The 25742-nt window shown below is 40.7% G+C and overlaps 1 protein-coding gene across 4 annotated transcripts in view; it reads right to left on the reverse strand.

The window, feature by feature from the left end:
• Positions 1–25742, reverse strand: part of Pcdh15 (protocadherin related 15) — a 1462904-nt gene that overhangs the window by 283165 nt on the left and 1153997 nt on the right. For all 4 annotated transcript variants that reach the window (XM_060369368.1, XM_060369370.1, XM_060369367.1 and 1 more), the window contains exons 13-14: positions 8805–9011; positions 1161–1295 (exon numbers count right to left, since the gene is read on the reverse strand). In XM_060369368.1, the coding sequence (XP_060225351.1) occupies positions 1161–1295; positions 8805–9011 (342 nt within the window). The remainder of the gene's footprint in view (positions 1–1160; positions 1296–8804; positions 9012–25742) is intronic.

The following is a 25742-nucleotide window of genomic DNA, read 5'->3' on the forward strand; positions in this document are numbered from 1 at the left end:
TACATTTTTAATGTGTTTTAAGAGTGTGCTCAGCTTTGTTGTTGCTAAAATGAAATAGTAAGACGTGAATAACAAATATCCCAAATGTTTGAATATGCTAAGAAGCAATTACTTAAGATTCCACATACAGTTACAGATTTTTTTTTTAAATCATGAGATATGAAAAGGTTTTAGAAGCTTTGGGCCAATGATACTGTTGACACTTAAACATTAAGTGCGTTTTTGTTGTTGTCTTTGAGACAGGACTTCCATAGTTCTGGCAGACCTCAAACTAGTTATGTACTTGAGTGTGACGTGAATTTGATCTTCTCAGACTCCTACTTCCATCTCCTTAGTACTGGGATTACAGGCACGCACCACCACATTGGGTCATGCAGTGATGGGGATTGAACCTAAAACCTTATGCATGCTGGACCAAGTCCTCCACCAACTGAGCTCTATCCCCAGTCCCAGTTACAGTTTAATCCATAAGGTATAAGTGAAAGTTCCTTCATGATTATATAATTTGCATATAAGACAATCTTTCACAATTAGCATTCATATGTTAGTTAAGAAGCTGAAGGTCCTAGAGAGGCAGTTCATCCTATTAATATGCAAAATGGTCACGTGACTGATTCATCAACATTCATTACTCATGGTATCTTAATTACCTTATTAACAATTTAGAAGGACCTACCAGGCATCTGTCGGCCATCCTGCCCGAATGACTCCTAAAATCTACTCATATGCGGCATTACAGAAGCTGCAGTCACCGCAGCCACGGTGGAATCACTGAGTCCACCGGTGTAAGCCACGAGCACCCTCTGCACATTACCGGGTGCTCTCTTGAGGGAGCATCACTGCGAGCTGAGGACCATCTGCCTCAGACAGCAGTGAAACTGAAACCCCAGCCATAGCACAAAAGTCATAAATAATGCTTCACTTGGCGGGCTTTACTTTGCTTTATTCACTTCCATAGCGTAAAGACTGGAAAATATTTTTCTCCAGTGAGTAAATATTAATGTGGTACTGAAATTTATAAAGAGTGAAAGGGAGAAAGGAATGTGTTGACCTTTTCTCCTCTTCCTGACAGAGCATGCTTTTACTATCAAATCATTGCCCTTATCCACTTTAATGATGGTTTCCCCTATGGCTGTATAAACATATAAGAAATATTTTACCAGAAAGGTATATGTTTGCTGCTCCTCTCTGTCCACGGGTTGAAGCAGGGTAAGGTAGCGGGTGATGCCAGTGGGTGTGACGGTGAAGACTGAGGTATAGTCATTGAGGAAAAGGTGGAGTTCCGGATCTTTCGTCTTTGAAAGAAAATGCATCGTTTAAAAATGGTTAGCATACAGTGAACTTTTAGTTTGTTGCCCGAAACTTAAGTTTTGAGATTTATTATAAATACACACCATTATACAAAAATTCCTAAAGCAAGAAAGGTATCCAAGTAGCATTAATTTACAGGCAGCCAAAGCCAGACAACGACGTGGTCCATAGAATACTGAAGGAAGTGTTAGCACAGTTAAGGCGAAAAGGGAAAGAAAACAGAAAGAAAGACTAGGAAACAAGATAATTGAATGTACTTTTGATGGTCACTTAATATCAAATTGTCTATGCTTTATTGGTGCCAAGATCTTAGGAATAATAGGAGGAATGGAAAATTGGAGGCTAGAATTTCAGCTGTAAAATTTTACAGTCATTTCATTTTTAGTAATAAACTGAACATATGCATGCTTCTGTGTTGCTCTCACTTTTAATGTAAAACAGGAATAAAAATTGGTGATGAATTATTCATTACCCGTAAATATTAGGCTTGCTTTTTTTTCCTGTCTCATTTTAATACTGTAGCGTTCTTCAAAGAAAAACAATATTTTAATTAAAATATTTCAGATGATTTGCTAGAAAATATTTATAAACTTAAGCACTCGTTCCTGTCAAAGGGCCTAGGGAAAAATTACACTATAGTTGATAATTTTTAAAATTTAGAGCTAAGATAATTAACATAGCATTGAAAACCCTTCACAGCCTTTGTATTCCCCTCTCAATGGTTAGATATTATTCACTGCTGTTTAGAAAAGGGACAGAAAGGCGGTAAGGAACTTGAGTTGCTGCTTGACCAGTGAACCAGGAGGGCAGCTGGAGATAATAAATGTATTTTGGGAGTTCAGTGCTCTGGCCACTTATGAAAATGGGTGACACAGGAGAGGAAGTATGTTTACAGAATGTCACTCCTTTAAAATATTACCATAGTAGGCTGTAAAAGGTTTTTCGAAAACACTTTTCTCACGCTTTTATTAGGTATTGATCGGAGAGCACAGGGAAGGAGATTGTCAAGTGTGCTGGTTTGGGGAGAATAAGATCTCGCATTTTAAATTTTCTATGTAGAGAGTCAGCATAACTACTAAGAGTGCATACACTTTGAAAAGCAACAAGCGTTCTTTAGTAGACTTTTCCCCTGTGCCGTGATTTATGTGGATTTCAAGTATCTTTGAGACAAATGCTATTCATGTGAATAGCAACAAGGTATAAGTTCAGGTTTGTCTGTGGGCACTTCTGTGAGCAGGGTTTGAGGTTCAGGTTGGTGTTGATTTTCGTCTCAGAAAAATGAAGGAGTGCTATGGAGACTGGCTTTCTGTGTGTACTGATTTTTGAATAATCAAATCCATTAAACCATAAAAGTATGAGCCTATATTCTGCTATTTTTCAAACCAGTCTTCTAGCTGGTAGTTTAGTATTTCGAGTCCCGTGATTGGCACTCCCCAAATCTGGGCTAAGATGACTGAAGAGCTATGTTGGTTAAAAAAAAAAAAAGTGATTTATGAAAAACTATATCTTGGCCCACATTCTTGAGAATTCTTCTTTTCTCAGCAGTATCAATGTTGATGAAATTCAGTTGTTAATTTAAAGGTGATCAAAAATAGTGAGTTTAGCTTCACAAAAAGTGAACATCTGCAATTTTTCAGTGTTTATTTTCAATTTTATCAAATTACAGTGCTTTAAAATTAACATTATTTTCTGTTGCCTATGTGTGTTACCAATATTCCTGACACAGTTTCCTCATGACTCCAGGTTCCTACGATGCTGGTGTGTGACCTTTGACATAATACTAGCTTAACAAATATGTACTCCTTCCTTTTGGTTCGCGTCTTTCATTGCTCTCTTCTCTCTTTGTGCCTACATTTTCCTTCAACTTATTCCCTTCCACTAACTGCAGTTAGTGAGGTACATTTTAAAGCCATCTTTAAATCTGGCTTCTTCCTTTTGTGAGGTAGATTCATTGCTATATTCACATGTCAGCACTGTGATAATACAAGACATCCGTGCATATTAACTTGTCTGTGTGACTGTAGTAAAATATGATTTATTACAAACGGCAGCATTTCCTTTGACTGATTTTATAAGGATACAGCGATTTTCCATGTCAAATGCTACTCATTGGAAATCAGGGTGCATAGCTCTCCGTAGACAGTAGCACTAAAGAGATTCTGATCGTCTCAGAGCATCGGTGTCCTGAGTCTTGTACTGGAAACTGACTATAGATGAAGACAGTGTTCTAGGGCTGGTTTTTCCTGCCTTGCATGGACCTGAAACGTCACAGGACACACTTCGGCTCACGCTGCTCAGTTCTGCGATTAATCTCTTACTAAAATAGACTTTCCCTCGACATTTATGTTTATTTACAACAGGAACCCTTTATATCTTTATAAAAGATGAGGAAATGCTATTGCTAAAACCTCAGTGATCTTTCAAGAACAAACATTTAGGACTGAGTTAGAAATATTCAGCAAATTCTCACTTTTCCATTAATATTTTAGATAGATTTCAAGGTTAATACCGCACTATAAAATATGTTATGCTTTTGATGACTTGAATAAAAATGTCATGTAATTTCAGTATCAAATTTCAGTGCATGCATTTCAACACAAACAGCATTAGTGCCTTAAGAATTTTACAGCTACAAGATTCGTCTTTCTTGACCAAAAACATTTTAAGTATGCAAAATTTTGGCAAGAAACAATCTGTACCTTAAATCAAATATTCCTTTTCTCATAAAGTCCAGATCTTCCTTTGACAGTCTGCATAATGATACCCCAGTTTTGGTTTTATGAGTATAATTATTGAATTTTTCTATCGTTACAGACTCAAGCTCAGGAAATATTGGTGTGTTTGCAATGCCTCAGACCACATAAGAGTCTAGACTCATATTCCACAGAGTAAGATGTGAATGGACATATTTTCTCACATAGCCAGAAGATTTTATGAATAGACATGATACCCTGATCTTATTTTCTCACATGGCCCTTAGAGTTCATGTCTATGTGGCTTTAAAATGAACTTTAGTTTGTTGAACATAGAGAATTTATTAATGAATAATATTCTTTCTATCACACAAGACGGTTTATTTTACCCTAAAACACCCATGCAGCAAACACCAAAAAATATGATTTATTAGTGTATTGCTTTGTAAATTGTTTGGGGTAGGGTAAAATAAAATCCAATACACTCACAAAAGCAGGAAAAATCAACACAAAAATAAATGTATATACAAAAAAGGTAAGTAAATATTTGAATGTAAAGTAAAACATCAAATAAACCTTCATTGTGTAGACCTGTGTTCATATGGCTGTTTTTAGGATTTGAAACCAGACATCTAAATGAATCAGAATGTTATCACAGACATGCAAGATTATATGCATTTCTGTGTATGTGCACATAAACATGTCTCTCTCTCTATATGCCCATACACATGTATGCATACTCGTGTGCTTATATACACATGACAAAGAATGACAGGAAATGATACAATCTAATCTAACTTGTCAGTTTTAATGAATTAGCGGTGGAGACTTCAAATACCTAGATTAGTACTTCTCCATCTCAAATTTAGAACCTTATAGAAAAGAGATGCCGTGATAAATTTACAACATCGGGGGGCTAAGAATCCACTAATATCTAAAGAACATTTAACAGATTGTTTGTTGACTAAATTATCACTTACAAAGTAAGTGATAATAAAGTTTTATTTGCAAAGAGAAAAAAAAAAACTTAGAAATGATCCACAGCAATTGACAATCACAAAATCAAAACCCTGGTACCTACAGGAACTCCACCAGGCGGCACCTAGATGTGAACCAGACATGAAATAAACATGGTAAGCACAAAGGTCATGCCCACCCAATGCACATAACACACAATAAGAAAGGAGTAAGGTGAAGCACGCTGAAGCAACATTGTCCATAAGAGACACATCATTTCCTTAGAACTTCGTTATATATACGAGAATTATACTTTTATAAGCATCTACTTATAAATACATATACCTTGAAAGTATATCGATTGAGTATCTTAAGCACCAACACTCACATTGAATTGTTAGCGAACCACCATCATTGAAAAAGCTAGTGAATAATATTTGCTCACTATCACCTCATTTGCTCTTACAGAGACATTATCCAGTTCAGCTTCTCCTGGATTTGCCCCTGGAAAGTTGGTAGTATCAGTTTGTCCGTTATAAACATTGTGTATTTTTTGATGTTCATGCAGGAGGATATATTTCAAAACTATACTGGCAAGAGTATTTTTAAATGACATACATAACTGTTTCATGTATGTGTGCATGCTGATCTATGAAAAATAAAGGCTGATATAAGGATGTTTTGTTCAGTAATTCTTCAGCCTTACAATGATGCTCAGGATGCCTTTTAATTCCAGGTCTCTACTATGGACGGCACTATATCTCAGCAAGCTTGGATTTTAGTTCTTAAAATCATGTCTCACTTTTTCCTGGTAGAAGGAAGAAGCCAGATTTACCATCTGTAGGAATGGAGCCAGCTGGCTTGACCATCAGCATGTGCCCTTGGCCTTGACTCTTCCTGAAGCAGCCCAAAGGAATCTGTTGCTCTAGTGAGCTTTGGCTTCTCTTCTTGGAGGCCAGTCTCTGTTTATATGGGTAACATCTGTTTGAGGTCACTCATGTCTGTAAGTCTTATTAGATCCCTGCCCTGTGCTGGCTGTTTTCACTAATTCTAGCCCCTCTCAGAGTGATATCCTGCTGGGTAGTAAATACTGTGATGGCAAGTTGAAATCACACACACACACACACACACACACACACACATGCACGCATACACACACATGCAAGCACGTACACACATTTTATAAAAACTATATATGCAAACTATGTGTAACATATATATAGTTAATGTAGATATTTAGAAATTCCTAGCAAAACTAATTCTTTGCTTAAAAAAGTGAAAGAAAAAAAAACCCACATGATTCAGACAGACAAATATCCATCTTCAAACATATTAACATCTATTTCGTGATTTATTTTGTGTTCCCATAAATGAAGATTTAAACATAACGGTTGAGTTGTGAGGAAGTGGCTTCTGTCAGTCTGGTAAAGGGTTATCTAAGAATCAGAGCTGTCCGACCCTTCAAAAGCAATCCAGTGAACACCTAAGTTGATGAATTCAGTATTGTTGGAATATCTGAAGTACATGCTTGATGTCCTCATTCATTGAACCATGTCTGAGTTTATTAGTAAATTAGAGAGTTATGAAAACCGACCAAGGGTTGGGAAAGTGGTATGAAGAATAAACAAGTTATTATGGTATGGGAGGTTTCATGAAGAGATTTAAGCTCAGTGAGGGGAATAGACAGATATTACAAAATAAGAAGTATATTAGAAAAATCCACCAAAAAAAGGACATCCACCTCACCTTGGACCCTAAAAGAAAAAGATTCTTGAATGAGGAACCACCTGACGAAAATCCCAAACACCAGACGTTGTGAGCTAATCAAAATTGGCTCATGTAAAATAGAATGAAATACCTCAAGTCATACAAAGTGAAGCAAAATCATTTAGGTCAGATGTAGCTTGGCAAATCTGAGATGTGCCGGTGATTGCTCAAGGAAAGTGGGAAGTTTCAGAAACTGAAGATGAAAAATGTGCAGATAGCAAGGTCCCACCTGCTGTGTGCATGAGACTGGGCATTCCTCTACAGAGCAACACCCACCTCAAAGATCTCAAAGTTTATTAGCATGAAAAACTCAACTGGTTCATATTCCGATATAAAAGTTTGATTAAGAAAATAACAAAGTCCCTAGGAAGTGTCACACAGTCATGTCTTGAGTTTTTGAGCAATCACTCAATGTCCTTTTTCAAAGTAGGAGAATTTTAAAGGTGGGACATTCACCCTGTTGTCAAGCCTATAGCAAGAACTTGACTGAACTGTTGTTAAAAATGTGATTCGAGGTTAAAAGTAGAAAACAAAAAAAGAAGAAGGATCAAAAAACTAGACAGGAATCAGAAAGGCAAGTGCACAGGCTAGGAGTGGAAGAGAACACGTAGCAGGAAGAGGAGTGGGGGAGGGGCCCAGGAGCTGTCAGCCTCAGCAGACAAAAGAAACCTGAATGTGTTTGACTACGGTGATGAACCTCTGTGCAATGAAAAATGTAAGGGCATTCTAGAGCAGTACCGTCCGCTTAGCCAGATGTGATGTTTACGTTTGTCAGTTAAAATTTCTAAAAGTTAAAGCCATGTGTTGTGGTCCAGGCCTGCCATCCAGGGTTTAGGAGGCAGAAGCAGAAGGATGAAGCGTTCAAAGGGGACCAGGACAGCTCTGGGACCTCATGCTTCCTCAGGACTCCCCTCTACTCCCCTCTTCCACAGGGAGCTTGCTTTCCTTGCTGGTATTACATTAGCCCCTTGGCTACAAAGGTGCCACATTCATTTCTGCTATTATAAAAAAGGATGTCAAGCTTCCTCGCTCTGCTGTTCTTCCTCCACAACTTCCCAGTCGACAGCTGGGTTGACTGGCATGGATTTTCTGTCTAGTCTTCATGTAAAATCTCTCTGGCCAATGGGATAAATCACTCTTATTTTGCCCAGCTGGACAATCTTCCACTCATTCCGACAAGGTCAATACTACAAGACCAGAAGTCAGCCAGATGTGACCTACAGGAATAGAAACCTCAGCAGCCACTAGTCAAAGCAATTCATGGGTCAGTGGCTCCCAAGGCGTCTTCTCTAATACTGTGCCCTCGCAATGGAAGGAGATCCCAAGGTGCATTCTGGGCTGCTTTCAGAAATGGTTCTCTTTTCAAATGATTGACGCACATCTTTTTGTTTTCACCTTTTTGTTGTTTTTACTTATTTGTGTGTCTCTCTGTGTGTGTATGTATGGCATATGTATGTGTGGTGTGTGCATGCGTGTGGTATGCAAACATACCTGCCTCTGTGTATGTGTGGTATATATGAACACACGCCCATGTATGGGTATGCATTCACACATAGAGGCCAGAGGTCAAAATCTGGTGTTTCTACCACACTGTACTGCTAAGGGTTCTTCATTAGTCTGGAGCTCACTTACCGGCTCGTCTTTTTTATGTGGGTGCTCAGAATCCTCCAAACCACCGTCTTCACAATTGCCAGGAAGCGTCTCCCTCCTTAGTCTTGTGTTCATGATTTTATAGTCACTTTGTGATGCTATCATTTTTTTTGACCATAAATCAAAACTGTTTCCAATTTATAATAACACGAACGTTCATCCTGGCGATTCAGCAAGCACCAAGTGAACAGCTCATTGGCCTTCATGTGCAGCATGGCTGCGTTGGAGAACATCTATTCCACTAAACACACTTTAAAAGAGTACCTCTGATATGACATTAAACTACAGCACTAAGATCCGCCACACCGACCTTGTTTCCTTTCTCTCCGCTTAGTAGTCTGTGCAGTGCTGCTTTGTACAACTTAGTATAAACACAGATAGAAGGTCATGTCAGCAAATAATCGCAGAAATATTTACGAAACTTACGTCTTCGATGTCTTTGTCCAGGGCTACAATTCTCAGAGGTGTGGTTAAGTTCACGCTCTCAGAGATGGTGGCTCCCACAGGGGCAGACTCCAGGATGTATCCCTGATAGCTGGGCATTGTGAAATATGGGCTCTGGTTGTTTTCATCCAGAATTTCAATATGTAAACTAGCAAAGGCTGGAAGTGGGTGGCCATTGTCCTGTTCAGCCTGAAAGTTAAAAGAAAAATTAGCTACAATGTCCTCTGAAATGACATTTTTTTCTACCATAGGTATGGCCTTTCTTTACCCTAGGGTTCTTACAGAGAGTCAAAACTGTTCTGATAAGCATTAGAAAACATAAATGAAGGGCTAGAGAGATGGCTATATGTTTGAGATCACTGGCTGCTCTTCCAAGGACCCAGTTTCAATTCCCAGCACCCACATGGCAGCTCACAACTGTCTGTAACTCCAGTTCCAGGTGATCTGGCCACCTCACATACCCAGACATACATGCAGGCAAAACACCAATTCACATAACAAATAAGTAAATCTCTAAACATGGAAAACATGAATGAGAAACAGAACTGGGGAGCCTTTATTGCTTAACCGCCTTTCTCCAAATCTGGTGTTCATTTCAGAAAATGACTACAGTAAATTACTGCAATGCTATATACACAATAAAGAGATAAGTGTGTTGGTACACAATCAAAAATACTGAAGTTGAACACAATTGAGTTGATGATAATTCAAAGATACAGATAAAAAGATTTGTCATCCAAATATAAAACCTACCCATCTTTTTGTCTTTTCAACGGTTTCTTATTTCACAACTTGAGATCAACTGTCTGGCTTCCTGTGAATGAGTATATACCCAAAATCATGTATAAAAATCCTAACCCAAAAGCTAGCAATGGGTGGGGCTTTCCCCAAAGCCTTGTCAATGGTACAGAATCTACCAGTGAGATTTTCCTCCCTAAGAAAGAGGCCACAAGTGACCACGAGGAGGCTGGCCTGTCGTCTCAGCACTGCTAGAGAGATAAGAGCACCCTAGGGAGCCTGGGCTGTACAGGAAGAGCAATCTCCAAAACCAAAGAAACAGGCAAGAGTCCTAGAAGAACCCTGGCCTTCTGCCACCACGTGAGGGCACAGCACAGAAGTGCCAGGTATGAGAGGATGTAGCTTTGCTAGAACAAACCTGCCTGACCCTTGTCTTCAGACTCCAGAGGCCGGAACTGTGAGAGATGCAGATCACTGGCAAGCCAGTGGGACTGTGCATTTTGCCATGGCCCAGTCCCAAGTATTTGTTTCACATACATTAATAGATTAAAGCTGCACTTATCGTTTAGAAAAGGGCTTGGAAAAAATCAGCTACCAGTGAAAGGGAAAATTTCACCACAACTTTTAGCAGTTAGATCATTTCTAAGGTTATTTATTAGAAACACACGATTCAGGGATACCTGCATAAAACTGTACTAATGTGTATCCTTTCTTTTTTTTTTTTCCACTTATTTTATTTTTTTCTGGGCTGTTTCTGTGCGACTTCTGAAGGACACGGAAAGGTAAGGGGAGAAAAGAACCCCCACCGAACCCTCAGGCCAGCGGAATTTTTTCACTACAAACACTGGGGTCACACATGGCCAGCACACTGCCCTCGTGTCCCAAACAAGCTTTCCCTCCATTCTTCTTACTTAACATTTCGTCAAATAAGCAGGTGAGCAATTGTCCCTGCTGATACTAGGTAGAGCCGATAACGCTGTACCAAGGAAACTTCCAGGATTTGTTACTACGTGAGATTACTACCCATATGATCATTAGTGAACGGACACCAACTGCTGCGCAATGCATTGAGAAAACCTCCTTGCGTATCCTAACATGTCTTCTTGTCCCTACTTTGGCGTCAGTTCTTCTTTTGTACTGTTGTTTAGTGCTTTTACGTTACGACTTAACATTAGAATGCAGAACAGTCCTTGGCTTAAGGAGTTCTGAGATCCACTCCTCAATGAAGGTGACCCCCTGATCGACCTGTGGCTTCCTCAAGCCGAGGTGGGTGCGGCTGACGTCATCAGTTCAGAGGTCACCGAACCTTCAGGGCCCGGGATTGATTTGTGCCGCACCGTGGGTGTTCTGGTGGCTTCGGTGATGTACATTGGATCTTACGGAGATGACGGACGAGAAAAGGAGGCAGCGCACAACCGGAACACACTGCTCATCACTGTAGAAATGAGCGCTTTAAACATAGGGCTCCCACCCAGCTTTATGCTCCGAGCCGGGCCTCTGGGCATTGAGCAATTCATGCACATAAGTCTTTCCGAACAGGATTTCTTTCTCTCCGCTTTATTCTTCTTGTCCTAACAGCGACTGAGTATTGTCCAGAGATACCAACAATGGCATGACAATCTGCAAATTGTATAATCTGTGTCCCCTCACCCAGCAAACACATACATATATATTTGTGGGGGGGGATGAGGGAGATGACACAATTGCATAATAATGCAAAAGGTTTGTATTCCACATTCAGATTGTGTCATAAGTGATTACTACCAGCTGTGAAGCTGGGAAAACATGCATTATTTGCTTCATGAAAACAAAGGGATTCAGTGGAAAGAAAACTAAACTCAAATTAGAGTCTTCGGAACAAGTTAATCCCCACTGTCCACATAGCTTTGGAGAACATCATATGAAATTTGTACTGGTTGTTATACACGCATTGACTTGTTGTAATAATGACTAACGCTTTGGATGCTCTTCCACCTTCGGTTCTATTCATCAGACTCATGTCTAATGACCTTAGTCCAAGCCCACGGTTTTATTCTTATGCCATTTGCCTCTCTAGATGTAAAACCATGTACTTCTTCCCTGGGGAAAACCAAGAATGCTAGGTCATGTTCAGTGCCACCCCATATTTAAGACACAGACAAGGTCGAGCTGAGATATCTCCAGACGCGTGCACAAGGAAACTTACTGTAGGTTCCCTAAATTAACAGAACAAGAAGGAAAGGAAGAAGGATGGGAGAAACTGGCATAGGGAGTAATAGGAAGATAAATACTTCCTATTCAGTTAGAGTTCAAACTAAGCATCGAAAAAGCAACTTTGTCCTTTATTGGGCCCAAGTGTTCTTAGGACTCTGGTTTACGCTCTTCTGCCGCAATCAGAATGGTCGAGAGGTTTAAGAAAGAGAGGCGAGTGAAATCAGTAGCATTTGAAGCCGTTTGCTCTCATAAAGTAATGTTATTAACATCAGCAAGTGTGTGTTTGTGGCTAAAAATAGAAAAGTATTTGAAAATCAGATTTGAGGTGCTGGGGGGTGTGGCTCAGTGAGTAAAACCCTTGCTTTGCAAGCATGAGGAACAACGAAGATTCCCAGGGTCACTTAAAAAGACAGGCTAGCTGTGAACTCTGAGGAAACCTTCTACCTCAGCCTCTAAAAGGCCAGGGTTACAAGCATGTTGTGCCACAAATGGTTTTTAAGCTCTTTCCATGCTGGGGAATGGTGAGTAATTTAACAAGTGGATATGATAAGCTGTTAAGAAGGTAATATAAAAGAGCATTTAAAAAAGAGAACAGATTCTCTTCCTATTATCCTAAGGAGTATTTTTTTAGTGTGTGTGCCTGACAAAAAAACAAACAAAGAAACAAACAAACAAAACGAAACAAAAATCCCTTTATTTTTAATATTGAACATGTTGGGTTTTTATTTCTTTTTTAACTTTTTATCACTATGCAATTTTTTTAAAAATCCACATTACATTCTTGTTGTAGGCCCTTCCCAGTCTCATCTTTTCGCTCTCTCCTCCCCCTCTCACTTTTTCTTCAGAAAGGAGAGCTCCCTTTCCCATCTAGCCCAGCTCATTAAGTTGCATCAAGACTGACTTTGTCCTCTCCCCTGTAGCCTGGCAAGGCAGTCCTGCCAGGAAAAAGCGATCAAAAAACTGGCAAGTGTGTCCCTGTCTGATGCAGTCCCCACTTCCCTTACTAGAGAACACACATGAGGCCTAAGCTGTCCATTTGCTACATCTTTGTAGGGGGCCTAGGTCCGGTTCATGCAGGGTCCTTGGTTAAAGCTTCAGTCTAGGGAAGCTCCTCTGGGCCCTGGTTAGTTTGCTCTGTTGTTCTTGTGGAGCTCCTGTCACCTCCAGGTACTTTTCTCTTCCCTCCCACTTTCCCTAAGATGCCCTACACATCACTCAATGTTTAGCTGTGAGTCTCGCCATCTTTTTGAGGTGCTGCTGGGTAGCACCTCTCAGAGGACAACTCTGTCAGGCTCCTGTCTCCAAGTTTAGCAGACTACCTTTCATTGTGTCATGGGTTGGCACTCTCCGATAGGGTGTGTCATTGGTGGGGCATTCCCTCAATCTCTGCTCCATCTGCTCTATCTTTATCATCATACATCTCGTAGGCAGGACAGATTTTGGGGTGAAGTTTTTGTGGGTGGCTCCCCTCCCGCTGCTAGGAGGCTAGCCTGGTTAGAGGATGTCCTCTTCAGTCTCTATGGCCTCTGCTACTAGGAGTCTCCTCTTGAGAGCCCTCATATCTTCCCAGGAGCCTACCCAGACTTAGGTCTCCAGCTTGTCACAGAGATACCCCCACCCTCAGTTTTCTATTTTCTCTATAGGCCACCTGTCCTCTCGCCCTTTTTCTTCCCAGGTCTGATCTCCACCCTCTTAATTCTCTGTTCCCCCTCTCCTACCTGGTTCCTTATCTTCAGCCACTACCTCTGTCTATTCTATCTCACCTTCCAAGTGAGATTTATGCATCCTCCCTTGGATCATCCATGTTGCTTGTCTTCTTTGGGTCTGTGCCCTGTAGTATGTCTATCCTGAACTATATGGCTAAAATCCACTTATAACTGAGTACATACACTGTGTGTGTCTTTCTGGGGCTGGGTTACCTCACTATAGTTCCTTCCATTTGCCTGAAATTTTTATGATTTCTCTGTTTTTAGTAGCTGACTTGTTTCCCTTTATGTAAATGTGCCACAGTTTCTTTATCCTCTCTTTGGTTGAGGGACATCTAGGTAGTTTTCAGATTCCGGCTATTGTGAGTAAAGATGTAAAACAACCCTGTGCAATAATAGAACTTCTGGAGGTGTCTCCATCCCTGACTTCAACCTCTACTACAGAGCAATAGAAATTAAAAACTGCATGAGACTGGCATAGAGATAGGCTGGTTGGTCAATAGAATCTAATGGAAGACCCAGAAATAACCCCCCACACCTAAGCACACTTGATTTTTGACAAAGGAGCCAAAACTATACAATGGAAAAAAGACAGCATCTTCAACAAATGATGTTGGTCTAACTGGATGTCTACATGTAGAAAAATGCAAATAGATTCATGTTTATCTCCCTGCACAAAACTCAAATCCAAGGGGATCGAAAACCTTAGTCTAACACCAGATACCCTAAACCTATTAGAAGAGAAAGTGAGAAAGAGCCTTGAACTCATTAGCACAGGAGACAACTTCTTGAACAGATCTTAGAGCACAGGCTCTAAAATCAACAGTTAATAAATGGGACCTCATGAAAATGAAAAGTTTTTGTAATGCAAAGGAGACTGACAATAGAACGAAATGGCAGTCTACAGCTTGGGAAAAGATCTTTACCGATCCTACATCTGACAAAGTGCTAATTTCCAAAATATATAATGAACTCAAGAAATCAAACACCAATAAACATAATAACCCAATTAAAAACTGGGGCACAGAACTAAACAGAGAGTTCTCAACAGAGGAATCTCAAATGGCTAAGAAGCACTTAACTTCCTTAGTCATCAGGGAAATACAAATCAAAATGACTCTGAGATTCCATCTCATTCCAGTCAGAATGTCTAAGATCAAAAACTCAAGTGACAACACAAGCTGGTGAGGGTGTGAAGAAAGGGGAACCCTCGTCCACCGCTCCTGTGAGTGTAAATTTGTACAACCACTTTGGAAATCAATCTGGCACTTTCAGAAAATTGAGAATAGCTCTACCTCAAGACCCAGCTATACCACTCCTAGGCATATACGCAAAAGATGCTTCCCCATACAACAAGGACATTTGCTCAGCTGTGCTCATAGCAGCTTTATTCACAATAGTCAGAATGTGAAGTAAAGTTTATTATTAAAACTTTTCTTTGTCCTTTTTCTTTTCCTTATTTGTGAGCAAGCAAGTGACTCACTAACCGGAAAATGACTTTATAGTACCAAGAAGAAATTGGCAAAGTGAAAATTCTGCCTATAAAAAAAATGACTTTATTTTACATTTCTAAACTAATGGTTTTATATTGAAAATGGATTTTTAAAAATTTAGTGTAACCTCATTATGGGTTTCCCTCCCTCTATGACTCCCAGGTCCTCCACACACACCTAATTTTTGGATCCACCTCCTTTTCTGTCTCTCATTTAAAAAACAAACAAACAAACAAACAAACAATCAAACAAATAGGCCTCTAAAGAATAATAACGAAATAAAATGTAGTAACATTTAAAAATATATCACAAAAGAACAAATCAACCGGATGGAAACAAAAGAATTCAAGAAGCAGGTAAGAAACAGGTAAGACCCAGAGACTCACTTGCTTGCACACTCAGGAATCTCTCTCTCTCTCTCTCTCTCTCTCTCTCACACACACACACACACACAATAAAAACACAAAAGTAGAAGCCATAATGTATATGCAAAGGACCTGTGAGGTCAAAAGAGAGAGAGAGAGAAAAATAAATATAAATAAAAAATAAAAAGATAAAGGAACCTTGGTCTTACCACTTGAATTCAGCTGTTATCAGTCACCAGTGGCTTGACTCGACTCTATTATTCAAAGCGATGTGAGTTTGTGAGTTTTCAGTTCCTAGTTCATGTGGCCTGCATCAGTCATAACCCTGACTCTTATTCTCCTGCTGTCCCACTGTCCGCATTGGCTGCTACAGGAGTCAACCCTTTGCTTCATTCCTCCTCTGTGTCTACCCCCTTACTGTTCTGCTCTCATCCCACAGGCTGTAAATGTTTCCACAATCTTTTGTTTACATTCTCACCTCACACTGACTTCTGTAGTCTATACCCAACTGTGCACGTGTCATAACGCTGCTTGGACCTCCAACAGATTTCAGATGGAAAGTTACAAAAGTCAATTCTAAGCCCAGCCACAACCCAACAGTTCCAAACCAGTTTTCTTCTACTTTGATTACAGCTTCATATTGGCAGTTTTTGAAGCCAAGAACCCTAAGGTCATCTACCTACCCAATTCTTCCCGCATCTCATGTCTAACTCATGAAGAAATTCAGTGACACTTACTGTAAACACAGTCAGAAAGCAAGCACTGTAGAAGCAACCTTTGTTCATCTGCTTCAGTTGTTGTCCGGGGAGCTCACTGCCTCTTTCTGATAACCTAGGCCTTGTCCTGGGAGCGTCTAGCCTCTGCAACATGGACCTAGGCCTAGGATGTTTTCAGTCTCTGAGAATTACTGCTTAATATGTAATTAAACAGTAATCACCCTTTCTTGCTCTTTCTGAGCTCATAGCTGGCTGGTTCAACTCAGCTGTTCTTGCTGAAACTCTCCTCCCAGCTGATTTATTCAATCTGGAATTGCTCTGCTTGGCCTCTAACTCCAGCAATCTTTTCTAATCTTCTGGTTCCTTCTCATTCTCTGGCTCATTTAATCTTCACCTGCGTTCTCTCTCTGCACCCTTCTCTCTATCATTGTCCCAGTAAAATTGCCTCATCTCCGCTTTTCTCTCACTACCCCGTTAAGTAGCTTCCCCGAGAGTTTGGGCGTATCCTATTCTGTCCAGTCTTTCTCTGATTCATCACTGTTTCTGCCACTCAATTAGACATTACTTTCAAAGATGGATACTTCCTTCTACAAATTATCTTTACCTTCATTGTTTGGGATTAAATGTGTGAACCACCACCCTTCGACCTAAGCTTTTCTTGACCAGAAACTTGCTCTATACCAGGCTGGCCTTGAACATAGATCTGCTTGCCTCTGTCTTCTGGATTAAGGGCGTGTTTGTATTCCAGCCAGATCACTCAGACCGAGAAGGTCTTTGGATGTGATCTCTTGCCAGAACAGCCATGCTCTGAATTAACATTCCTCTACAAAGCATTTCCATCCATCTTGATCCAACTACCGCCTTTGCCTACGAAATATTTAAACTCTTCATACTAGCTCTAGGCATTCCCATGATGGCAACTCAATTTTGTCAAATAACAACTCTATTTTTATAATTCTCTAGCTTTTCTTTTCTTTTTTTCTTTTTGGTCCCATGTAGACTAAGGAATGAAGAAGCTGCTCATCCTAGGCATACACAGCTGAGTGGTAACTCGGCTGTTCCTAGCCCCACTCTTATTTCTAATGCTCTTCAGTGAATTCTAGATTACATCAGGCCCCACAAGATCTGGATACTGTGCTCTGTCTCACAGTTCCTAGGTGGTGCCACTGACATCCAATTAGACTGCTAAGTTAGAACTTTCTGGGTCTTTCCTCTTCTGAAATGCTCTTCTCGCAGATATAACATGGATCTTTTGACGTGTGACCTATTTGATCACTTCATTAATTGACACACTCTTCTGCTAGAATGTCTTCCTTCCTTTCCTTTTTTGTTGTTGTTTGTTTGGTATTTAGAGACAGGATTTCTCTGTGAACAGAGCCCTGCTGTCTGTCCTGGACTCACTTTGTCGAGGAGGCTGGCTTTGAACTCACAGAGATCTACCTGCTTCTGCCTCCCAAGTGCTGGGATTAAAGGTGTGCACCACCACCAAGCCTGACCTTTACTTTGCCTTCTTATAATACTTTGAAACTCTTAACATATTGATAAAATATTTACAATCTTGTCATTTGTTATAAAAAAATCTTTCCAGAGCATACAATTTTCAAAGTCTGAAATATGCTGAAATATATATTCAGTTTCAGAACTTTGGAAGTGGAGTCATGATGTTGAGGAGTTCAAGTCATCTTAGTTACTTAGCAAGAGTTCAAGGACAAGCCTGGGTCAATGACATCCTGTCTCAAAAGAACAGCAACCACTGCTAAAAATTAAAACTCTCCCCAAGTCAGATATGCATGGCAATTTTATTATTCTATTGATGCTAATGCTTATTTCCCAATTATGGAATCACACGTGCGAAGCTTGGTGGTTCTAGCTATGAGGGCATTAACTTTAGATAAAAAGGCACATACTACTGTAAAACCAATTAATTAGATATCATGAAAATCTGGGCAAGATAGGTCATAGGTCTCAGGCCACAGCTAATAAATCTCATAACTGATGTGAGTTCTTCAACTCCCTTGTGTCACAGAAAATGAAAATTACCATCATGTGATACATCACATGATGTGTTCAAAACATCAAACAGCACCCAGAGCTCAGACCTGCTCAATAGTGCTTGGTTTTACACACACATACACACATATGTATGTATAACTACCTGTACAACAGTGTGTGTGTGTGTGTGTATGTGTGTGTGTGTGTGTGTGTGTGTGTGTACGTACGGCAAAAGGTTTTCTTTAAGATCTGTGACTTTTCTAGCCTTAGATCGTTGTCTCTGTTTCTAGTACCAGGCATGTTTTTCTGCCTATTGAGGACTTAACTTTAATTAGAGAGCTCTTGCTAACTGCAAAGACAGGAGTGCCATTACTACAGCCTCAGGGTTATCCTGCCATGCTTTTGTGTGTGTGTGTGTGTGTGTGTGTGTGTGTGTGTTTCATAGTAATTACAGCTGGGTAGGACTACTGCCTGCCTCCTTATAAAGCTGTATAGCACATTCTTTATCACGAGGGCTAGTCCCCCCTCAGGAAGGGGGTTTTCATCAGGTTAGAGCTGCCTCTGGTCCTCTGGGTATTGTGTTGGAAATACGGTGTCTTCGGTTATAGGGTTTAACCTTAAACATCTGGGAAATCACCAAAGGTCACAGCAATGGCCTATATTTTGGGAGTGGCGGCGGTGGGCCTTTGACTCCAACCAACAAAAAACTGAAAGGTGATTTTGAGGGCTTTTGTTATATACTCTATGACTCTTGCAGGTATCATTGTTAGCCCGAGTGGTATAACTTATTAAAACTATGTGTGAATGCGTGTGTGTGTTATAAACACATTGATTTATATGTATTATATGTGATTTTAGATAAATAAATAATATGATTCTGTGTGGAATTTTCAGGTACTCTTAGTGTTATTTTACCCTCTTTCACCCCTCCCCCTTTGTATTGCTCTCCTCCCCCTCTGCCTGATTTTAGGTGCCCAACTCCATTTTACCTATGTCGTCATGCAAATTTGCAAATTTCTTGTATTCTGGTATTATCTCTCACTTGAGCAATGTCTCCAATTTAAACTTGAGCTTAAATTTAGACATCTTTTAGGAAGATACGTATTAGAGCAAGTCTATGCTTCTGCATTCAAAGTTCATCACAATATTAATCATTAATTAATAACATTATTAATTACAGTCTATTGCTTTTGAATAATTATAAAATTATCCTGCATTCAAGCCCATAGAATATAATTCAGTGGGCTAAGAATTAAAGGCTACATAAAGAAGTTTGGAAGCAAAGTTACCAGAAATCTTCAAAAGCTCACAAATATATATAATAGATAGCACAAACAAAATACACAGAATTGTGTTGTGTGCAGTAAAATCGATTTGTCTGCAGGGTCATAAATCCAAAGAACTTTTTCCTCATAGGCATAAATATATTTCCATTTGACAAAGAAAGATATCTTCACCACCTGGAATAAGGAAAGTACACTCTCAGAAGGCCTTATATTATGACAACATGATAAAAATCAACGGACTTTCCAGCTAGGGATTATTTTTAATATAATGAAATATATTTTACTTCTGTTTCCAGTTTCTTATCTACTTGAAACTTATTACAGTGGAAACACGACTCCTCAAAGCCCTCCTGCATTGTTCAATAATAAAATCATTTCCTTTTGTTTAGACGTTAGAATACAAACAGATGTGAGAATCCCAGCTATTTTCACCAATTTGAAGAAGACAGATGTAAATACTGATTGTATACAGGGCTGGAAGGTATGCAGCGAAGAAGGTTACTATTTCTCTGCTCTGCTCTTGAAAAGAAAAATTGAAAGTTTTATTTGGTCGAGAGGTTTCCCACTATTCATTGTAATATTTCTGTGTAAAAATCTAAGAATCACGTGAAAAAAGGACAGTCGTGATTGGGAAGAGGGGTGTGAGGCTCGGAGTGATTCGCGTGTTGAGAGTAGAGCGAGGGTAGGGGCGAGGGTAGATGGTGTGAACACTGGAGTAGGTGCCCACGTGGTTCCTGTGGGAGAAGAATGGTGGGGGGCTCCAGGGGTCCCTGAAGCAGACTAGCGTGATGGCAGGATGGTTTATGTGAAGTTGTGGAGCTCAGGTTGAGGCGGTGCATTTAGAAAAGTGGAGTAGGGGCTTGTGTAGCTCACGCGGGGTGAAGAGTAGGGTCTAGGGTGGCTCCTAGAAGGGAGGGTTCATGTAGGCTCGAAGTGGTAGCTGGGGGAGAGTCATGCGGAGTGTGGTGTGGGGGCTGGGTGGCTTATATGGATTGCATGGAGTGGGGGGCTCTAGCAGAAGCTGAAACGCTGCTTCCATCTGAACACTCTGGGGCACGTGAATCCGCTGCTTTGTCTTCAAAGTGATGGGTGCAGGTAGAAAGGACTTGCCCAAATTAAGCTTCTATCAAGGGGATGAATACCTTTCCTCTCTTTACCTTATAAGTTGGCAGGCCAACTTGCGAAACAGGCAAGGGGCCAAGCAAACTCTTGGGTCTGTATATATTTTGTCAGCCCACATTTGGGCGGCCACTGCATTCGCTTAACATTTATTTCTGGACCTATTCCCTCTCCCGGATGAACAGTGTTGCTTGATAGAGACACACGCATCCACTCCTCTTACTGATACCCAACACCAGAGGGAGCAGCAATTCCTTATCCTACTACTTAGAATATTTAGACGCATTCCAGGACAATACAAAAGTACAAAAAAAATATTGATGAAGAAGCAAAAACCATGTTTTATCTGGTAGGGCAGTAAACAAAAATATAAGACAAACAGTTTATGTCAAAAGGGTCAACAATGGACTTCAGAAAGCAGGTTGTTCTTTTTAAGAAACACAAGGAAGAATTGTAAGGTAATTGAGTGGCATTTCAGGCCTGAAGTCTCCAAACAGAAAAAGAAATTTCCTTCGTTTGAGACCTTGACTGGAGCAGGGTGACAGACGTAATTCTTTATTAACTTGATGGTGTGAAGAATGGTGAGCAATGGCCTGTCTGTCTATGTTTCCCGAGTCAATGTGTTCCCAGCCTCTAAAGGGACGGTGTCAGGTGTGGCCTTGTGAGATAGTAGTTTATGAGGGTTGAGTGTTCACAGATGGAACCAGAACCACCAACCAAAGAACATGCGTACACTGGTCCTAGGACCCCTGCGCATACAAAGCAGATGATCAGCTCGGTCTTCATGTGGATACCCCAGCAACTGAAATGGGAGTTCTCTCTGACTCTAGATCCCATCCCCATAACTGGGCTACCTTGTCTGGCCTCAGTGGGAGCAACTTAAGGTACCAGGGTAGGTTGGTACCCATGGGGACCTCCTCTTCGTCTGTGGAGAAGGAGAGGGGGAGAATGGCAAGAGAAGCACACAAGGAGGGATTGGGAGGAGAGGAGGGGGCCTGCCATCAGGATATGAAATGAATGAATAAATAAATAAATAATTTTTAAAAATAAATTAAATTTTAATAAAAGCACCAAGGGGACTGAGGAGATGGCTCAGCAGTAAAGAGAACTTCCTGTGCTTTCTGAGGACCTGGGTTTGGTGTTCAATGCTGTTTGTATCTCGGCTACCTGCAGTTCCAACCAGCACAGGTTTGAGAACTCAGGTCTGAGATAGCACACACATATGGCATACATCCAGATAAATAACTTGGAAACAGGGTCCTAAGCAGCCCCACTGTGCTCTTCTCACCATGTGAAGACACAAAAAGATGCTGTGCCTCTCCAACGAAGAAGCCGCCTGGGCAGAGCTCACCCCATGCCACTCAGACTATTTCCTCTGCCGAGAGAGAGAGAGAGAGAGAGAGAGAGAGAGAGAGAGAGAGAGAGAGAGAGCAAGAGCAAGTGCCCATTGGATTTTGGGAGTTTGGGATAGACGGTAGTCTAGAGCAATTAACTAGAATGCACTTTGTGTGTATTCATGGTTCAAGGGGAATATAGAAGATGTCACGGAACATAGATGTGATGCCAGCAGCTGGGGATGGTAGTGGGGGAAGTAGAAGGATCAAGAGTTTGAGACAAATCTCTTGGCTATGGTTCCACCTTAGCCTGGCTAATAAAACTCTCTTGATGACTGGAAAAAGAAAGAAGGAAAGAAAGGAGAAGAAGAGGGTGGGAGGACGGGGAAAGAGAAAGAGAGAAGAGGTCCATAGATTCAAGATTACACAGCTAAAACATTTCCAGAACCCTAAAGGAATGCTTGGGACATGTAGCTTGTCTGTAGCTGGGGAAAGGCAGCAGTGGGCAGTATTTTGTTTGTTTTGTCCTAACGTTTTGTTACTGATGGCTACTGTTTGTTTTTACCCAAAGGTAAGGTTTGGGGAACCTCTTTTATTCTTATCTCTTATTCTTATTCCTCCTCTACCTGTCTTGCCCTCTGTCCCTCCCCTTTCCTCTCTTTCTCCCATATAACACCGACAATATTACACATCAATGGAGGGAAAACTCAGTAGCTTCTAAAGAACAACCGTCTTCAAAGACCTAATGAATTCTGACAGTTCATTCATTTCTGTAGGAGTTTCCATCTCTGTATGTTGGGAAACTATGATGGATGATGGGTGACAGGCTGCCTTCTGTGACCTTGAAGCCTGCAATCCTTTAACATGACAAAGCCTGTGTTAAACAAGCACACGAGGAAAGGCAGGAAAGAGGGATGGCGGAAAGCAACATGCAGAGGGGCTTGTCTGTGGTGGCTTTAGAGAGGCTCAATTGACAACATGACAAGTTGCTGCACGGGGTGCCTGGGAAAGCAGCTGAGGTGAGAGAGAGAGAGAGAGAGAGAGAGAGAGAGAGAGAGAGAGAGAGCCTGCCTGTGTGTGCGATGTAAACTGCTCATCAGGGCATATGAGGCAGAGAGACAGGCCGAGGAAATTATTTAAGCCTCGGGGTAGCTTATATGGGAGGCTGCACGGTAACAAAGGAGAGAAAATTGTGAGAAGATGAGAATGCCTGGCTTAGATGACCAGTGAAAAATGCCAATTCAAAGAAGAGTCAGGAGAAGGCTTGGCTGTTCAAAAGGATGTTTGTTGTATCATTAACTGGATGTGGTTATATAAACTGGGTGATAGTTAGATTCCCAGGCAATAATTAGAAATATCCTTGCAGTCATCAGAAGGAGAATGCATTTCTGATTGTCTTGGTCCTTTATATGCTTGCATCTGGACAGATCTCAGGCAGATAAATCAGCATTGGATACGGAAAACTGAAAACTAACCAACACTGTATATTTTCAAATTACTCAATCTACAGTGGAAGCGTTAGTTATGCACAAAGGGTCAGGAGTTAAGGTGGCTATGCTCCTTAATGCAACCATTTCTCACATGTAACCGGCACGGTGCTCAAGGTAAACCTTTGACCAGGACTGGAAGCAGGTGGGAACTAACATAGCATTAATTTAAATTCCTGGCTCATTTCCTATTTCAAATGCTTATATTTTCTTTGGAAGAAATGTAGCTGTTTGCGACAGTCACAAATAGCGTAAACTTTGCATTAACATACATTTGACTTTTTCTAAGGGTTCTGTGTAGGTGTTATTCAGGGGCACAATGAAATATATATATTAACAGGGATGGAAATGTGGTTCAGTGGTCAAGAAAAGACACGGCTTTTCCAGAGGACCCACGTTCGATTTCCAGTACTGACATCAGGTGGCTTATGACCACCTGTAATTCCATCTTCAGGGAAGTCTGACACCTCTGGCCTCTTCAAGAACCAGAACTCACATGTGAAAACACAGTCTCCCCACATGTACATATTTAATAATGATAGAAACATAATTTTAAAATGTATTACCATTCATCACTTGTAAAGATCAAGAGAAATTCACAAGGTACATTTAACATGGAGGAACCTTGCCATGCTATAGGAAAACGGACTATGACAGGCTTCTTAACATATGGATAAATTTCCTAAGCAAGTGCTTAATACTGAGACTTAGATCTCTGGCTTAAAAAAAGAAGGCAAACTTAAAGGAGAGGGAGACCAAAGTGGCACCATGCAAGATGGCCACTAATGCTTAGAATATATATATTATACATTATATTATATCATATATAAATTATACATTATATATATATATTACATAATATTATAGCATGCCTGTGGTTCAGAACAGAAGTAAATTAAGATGTGGCTGCCGGAAAAAAGAGCGAGCCACCAAGTGACAGCAGGGACAAGGCACCGTAATGCAGTGTTAGCAGTTTTCCACTGTGTCCCTTGTTTAATCAGATCTTAATAAAAGCTCTTAATCAAAAGGATTTACATGAAATGCAATTATTCTTTAAGGAACCAAGAGACAATGAATTATTAATAGCGTATTCATTAGATCTGTTTTAATAATGCAAGATTTTGCTTTGTATTAGACGCCTAGTGTATAGATACACTTCGAATACTCTGCACTGACGGTAGTGAGTTTTCTGTGATTGGTTAAAGACGCTTGGCATGTGTACTAAACGCACTGACATCTGACATCTGTAACACGTTTTTGTAGTCCTGCCTCACAGGAAGTTTGTGGTCGCTGCTTTCAGGAGGATAGTCTCCAAGGATCAGATATTTCATAATCCAGACTGGGATGTGTGCCTATGATACAGATAATTATTCAAGGACCGTGATCCATAAATGGAATCGTTCTGGGGCAAAGCAAATGACTGATTCTTCTTCCTTTTCAGCATCCTCAGATGAGAGAGCTAACTAAAGGCTGGAGAAGTTCTCCAGGGGAGGGTCCCTTTCCTCGTAGTGTTCCCTGTGCTTGGGTTGTTTGCTAGGTAGGCTGAAGTGTCTAACTACCCAGCTTTGCCTGCCAGGCTCCACCTTTGCGTTTTTACTTGTCAGCATGCAGAAGAAACCACTGGCAGAAATAGCAGGAAATAAAGATGAGGCATCTCTGGTTCCTGACACAAACCAGGTCTTAGTGGGCTACGTCATTCTCCTCGAAGGCAGAATTTTCCCTAAGTCCTGGGGCTGACGCTGTCGTATTTCGCTTTACTCAGCTTGCCAAACAGAAATTTGGATCAAATTCGGCAACAACAAAAATCTTCTGCAGCCAATGTAAAATAAAACACCAATGTAGGGGGGGGGGAAGTGAAATGTTTGCCACTGAGGAGAACTGTGGAGTGATGATGTTTCAAAGAATGCTGGTGGGTAGCCGTTTTTATTGTTTCAGTTGATGCTTTTGCTCATTGTCCACTTCTGATACCTTTGGCTCACAGTAGTTTGGATCCAGTAACACTAGTAACACTTGTAGGTACTTATATTGATAGCATAAAGTGTTTTAAAACATAAACATTCATCCGTTCAAATTTCTAATTGATTTTTTTTTTTCGTTAATGGATGGCTAAGTTTCTCTCAGACAGCCCAGGACAGCATCCAAAGGAAACAGATTTCATGTCTAAACTGAAGCAATTGGGAAACACTATTTAGAAAGTTTTCATGATTCCCACAAAGATAAGCCCCATGGGGCCCAGGGGAGGGACCATGAGAAGAGGATGCACATTGCATTACTTCTGTGAGTTCCCAGGATAACAAGTCTCTGCGGGGTGCACCCCTCCTGTATGACTGCCTTGGACAAAGGGGGGGGGACAGCCTTGCGTCTTTGCTGAGTGCCATCCAAGGGGCTGTATCCATCCGGAAGGCTCCCTACCTCTCTTTTGCTACATTATGCTTCTAAGCCTTCCCACTAAAGCACATTTTCCATTTTCATTCATTGGCTAAGAGCCTCT

Source organism: Meriones unguiculatus, chromosome 16 (genome assembly GCF_030254825.1).
Source record: "Meriones unguiculatus strain TT.TT164.6M chromosome 16, Bangor_MerUng_6.1, whole genome shotgun sequence".
Classification (NCBI taxonomy): Eukaryota; Metazoa; Chordata; class Mammalia; order Rodentia; family Muridae; genus Meriones; species Meriones unguiculatus.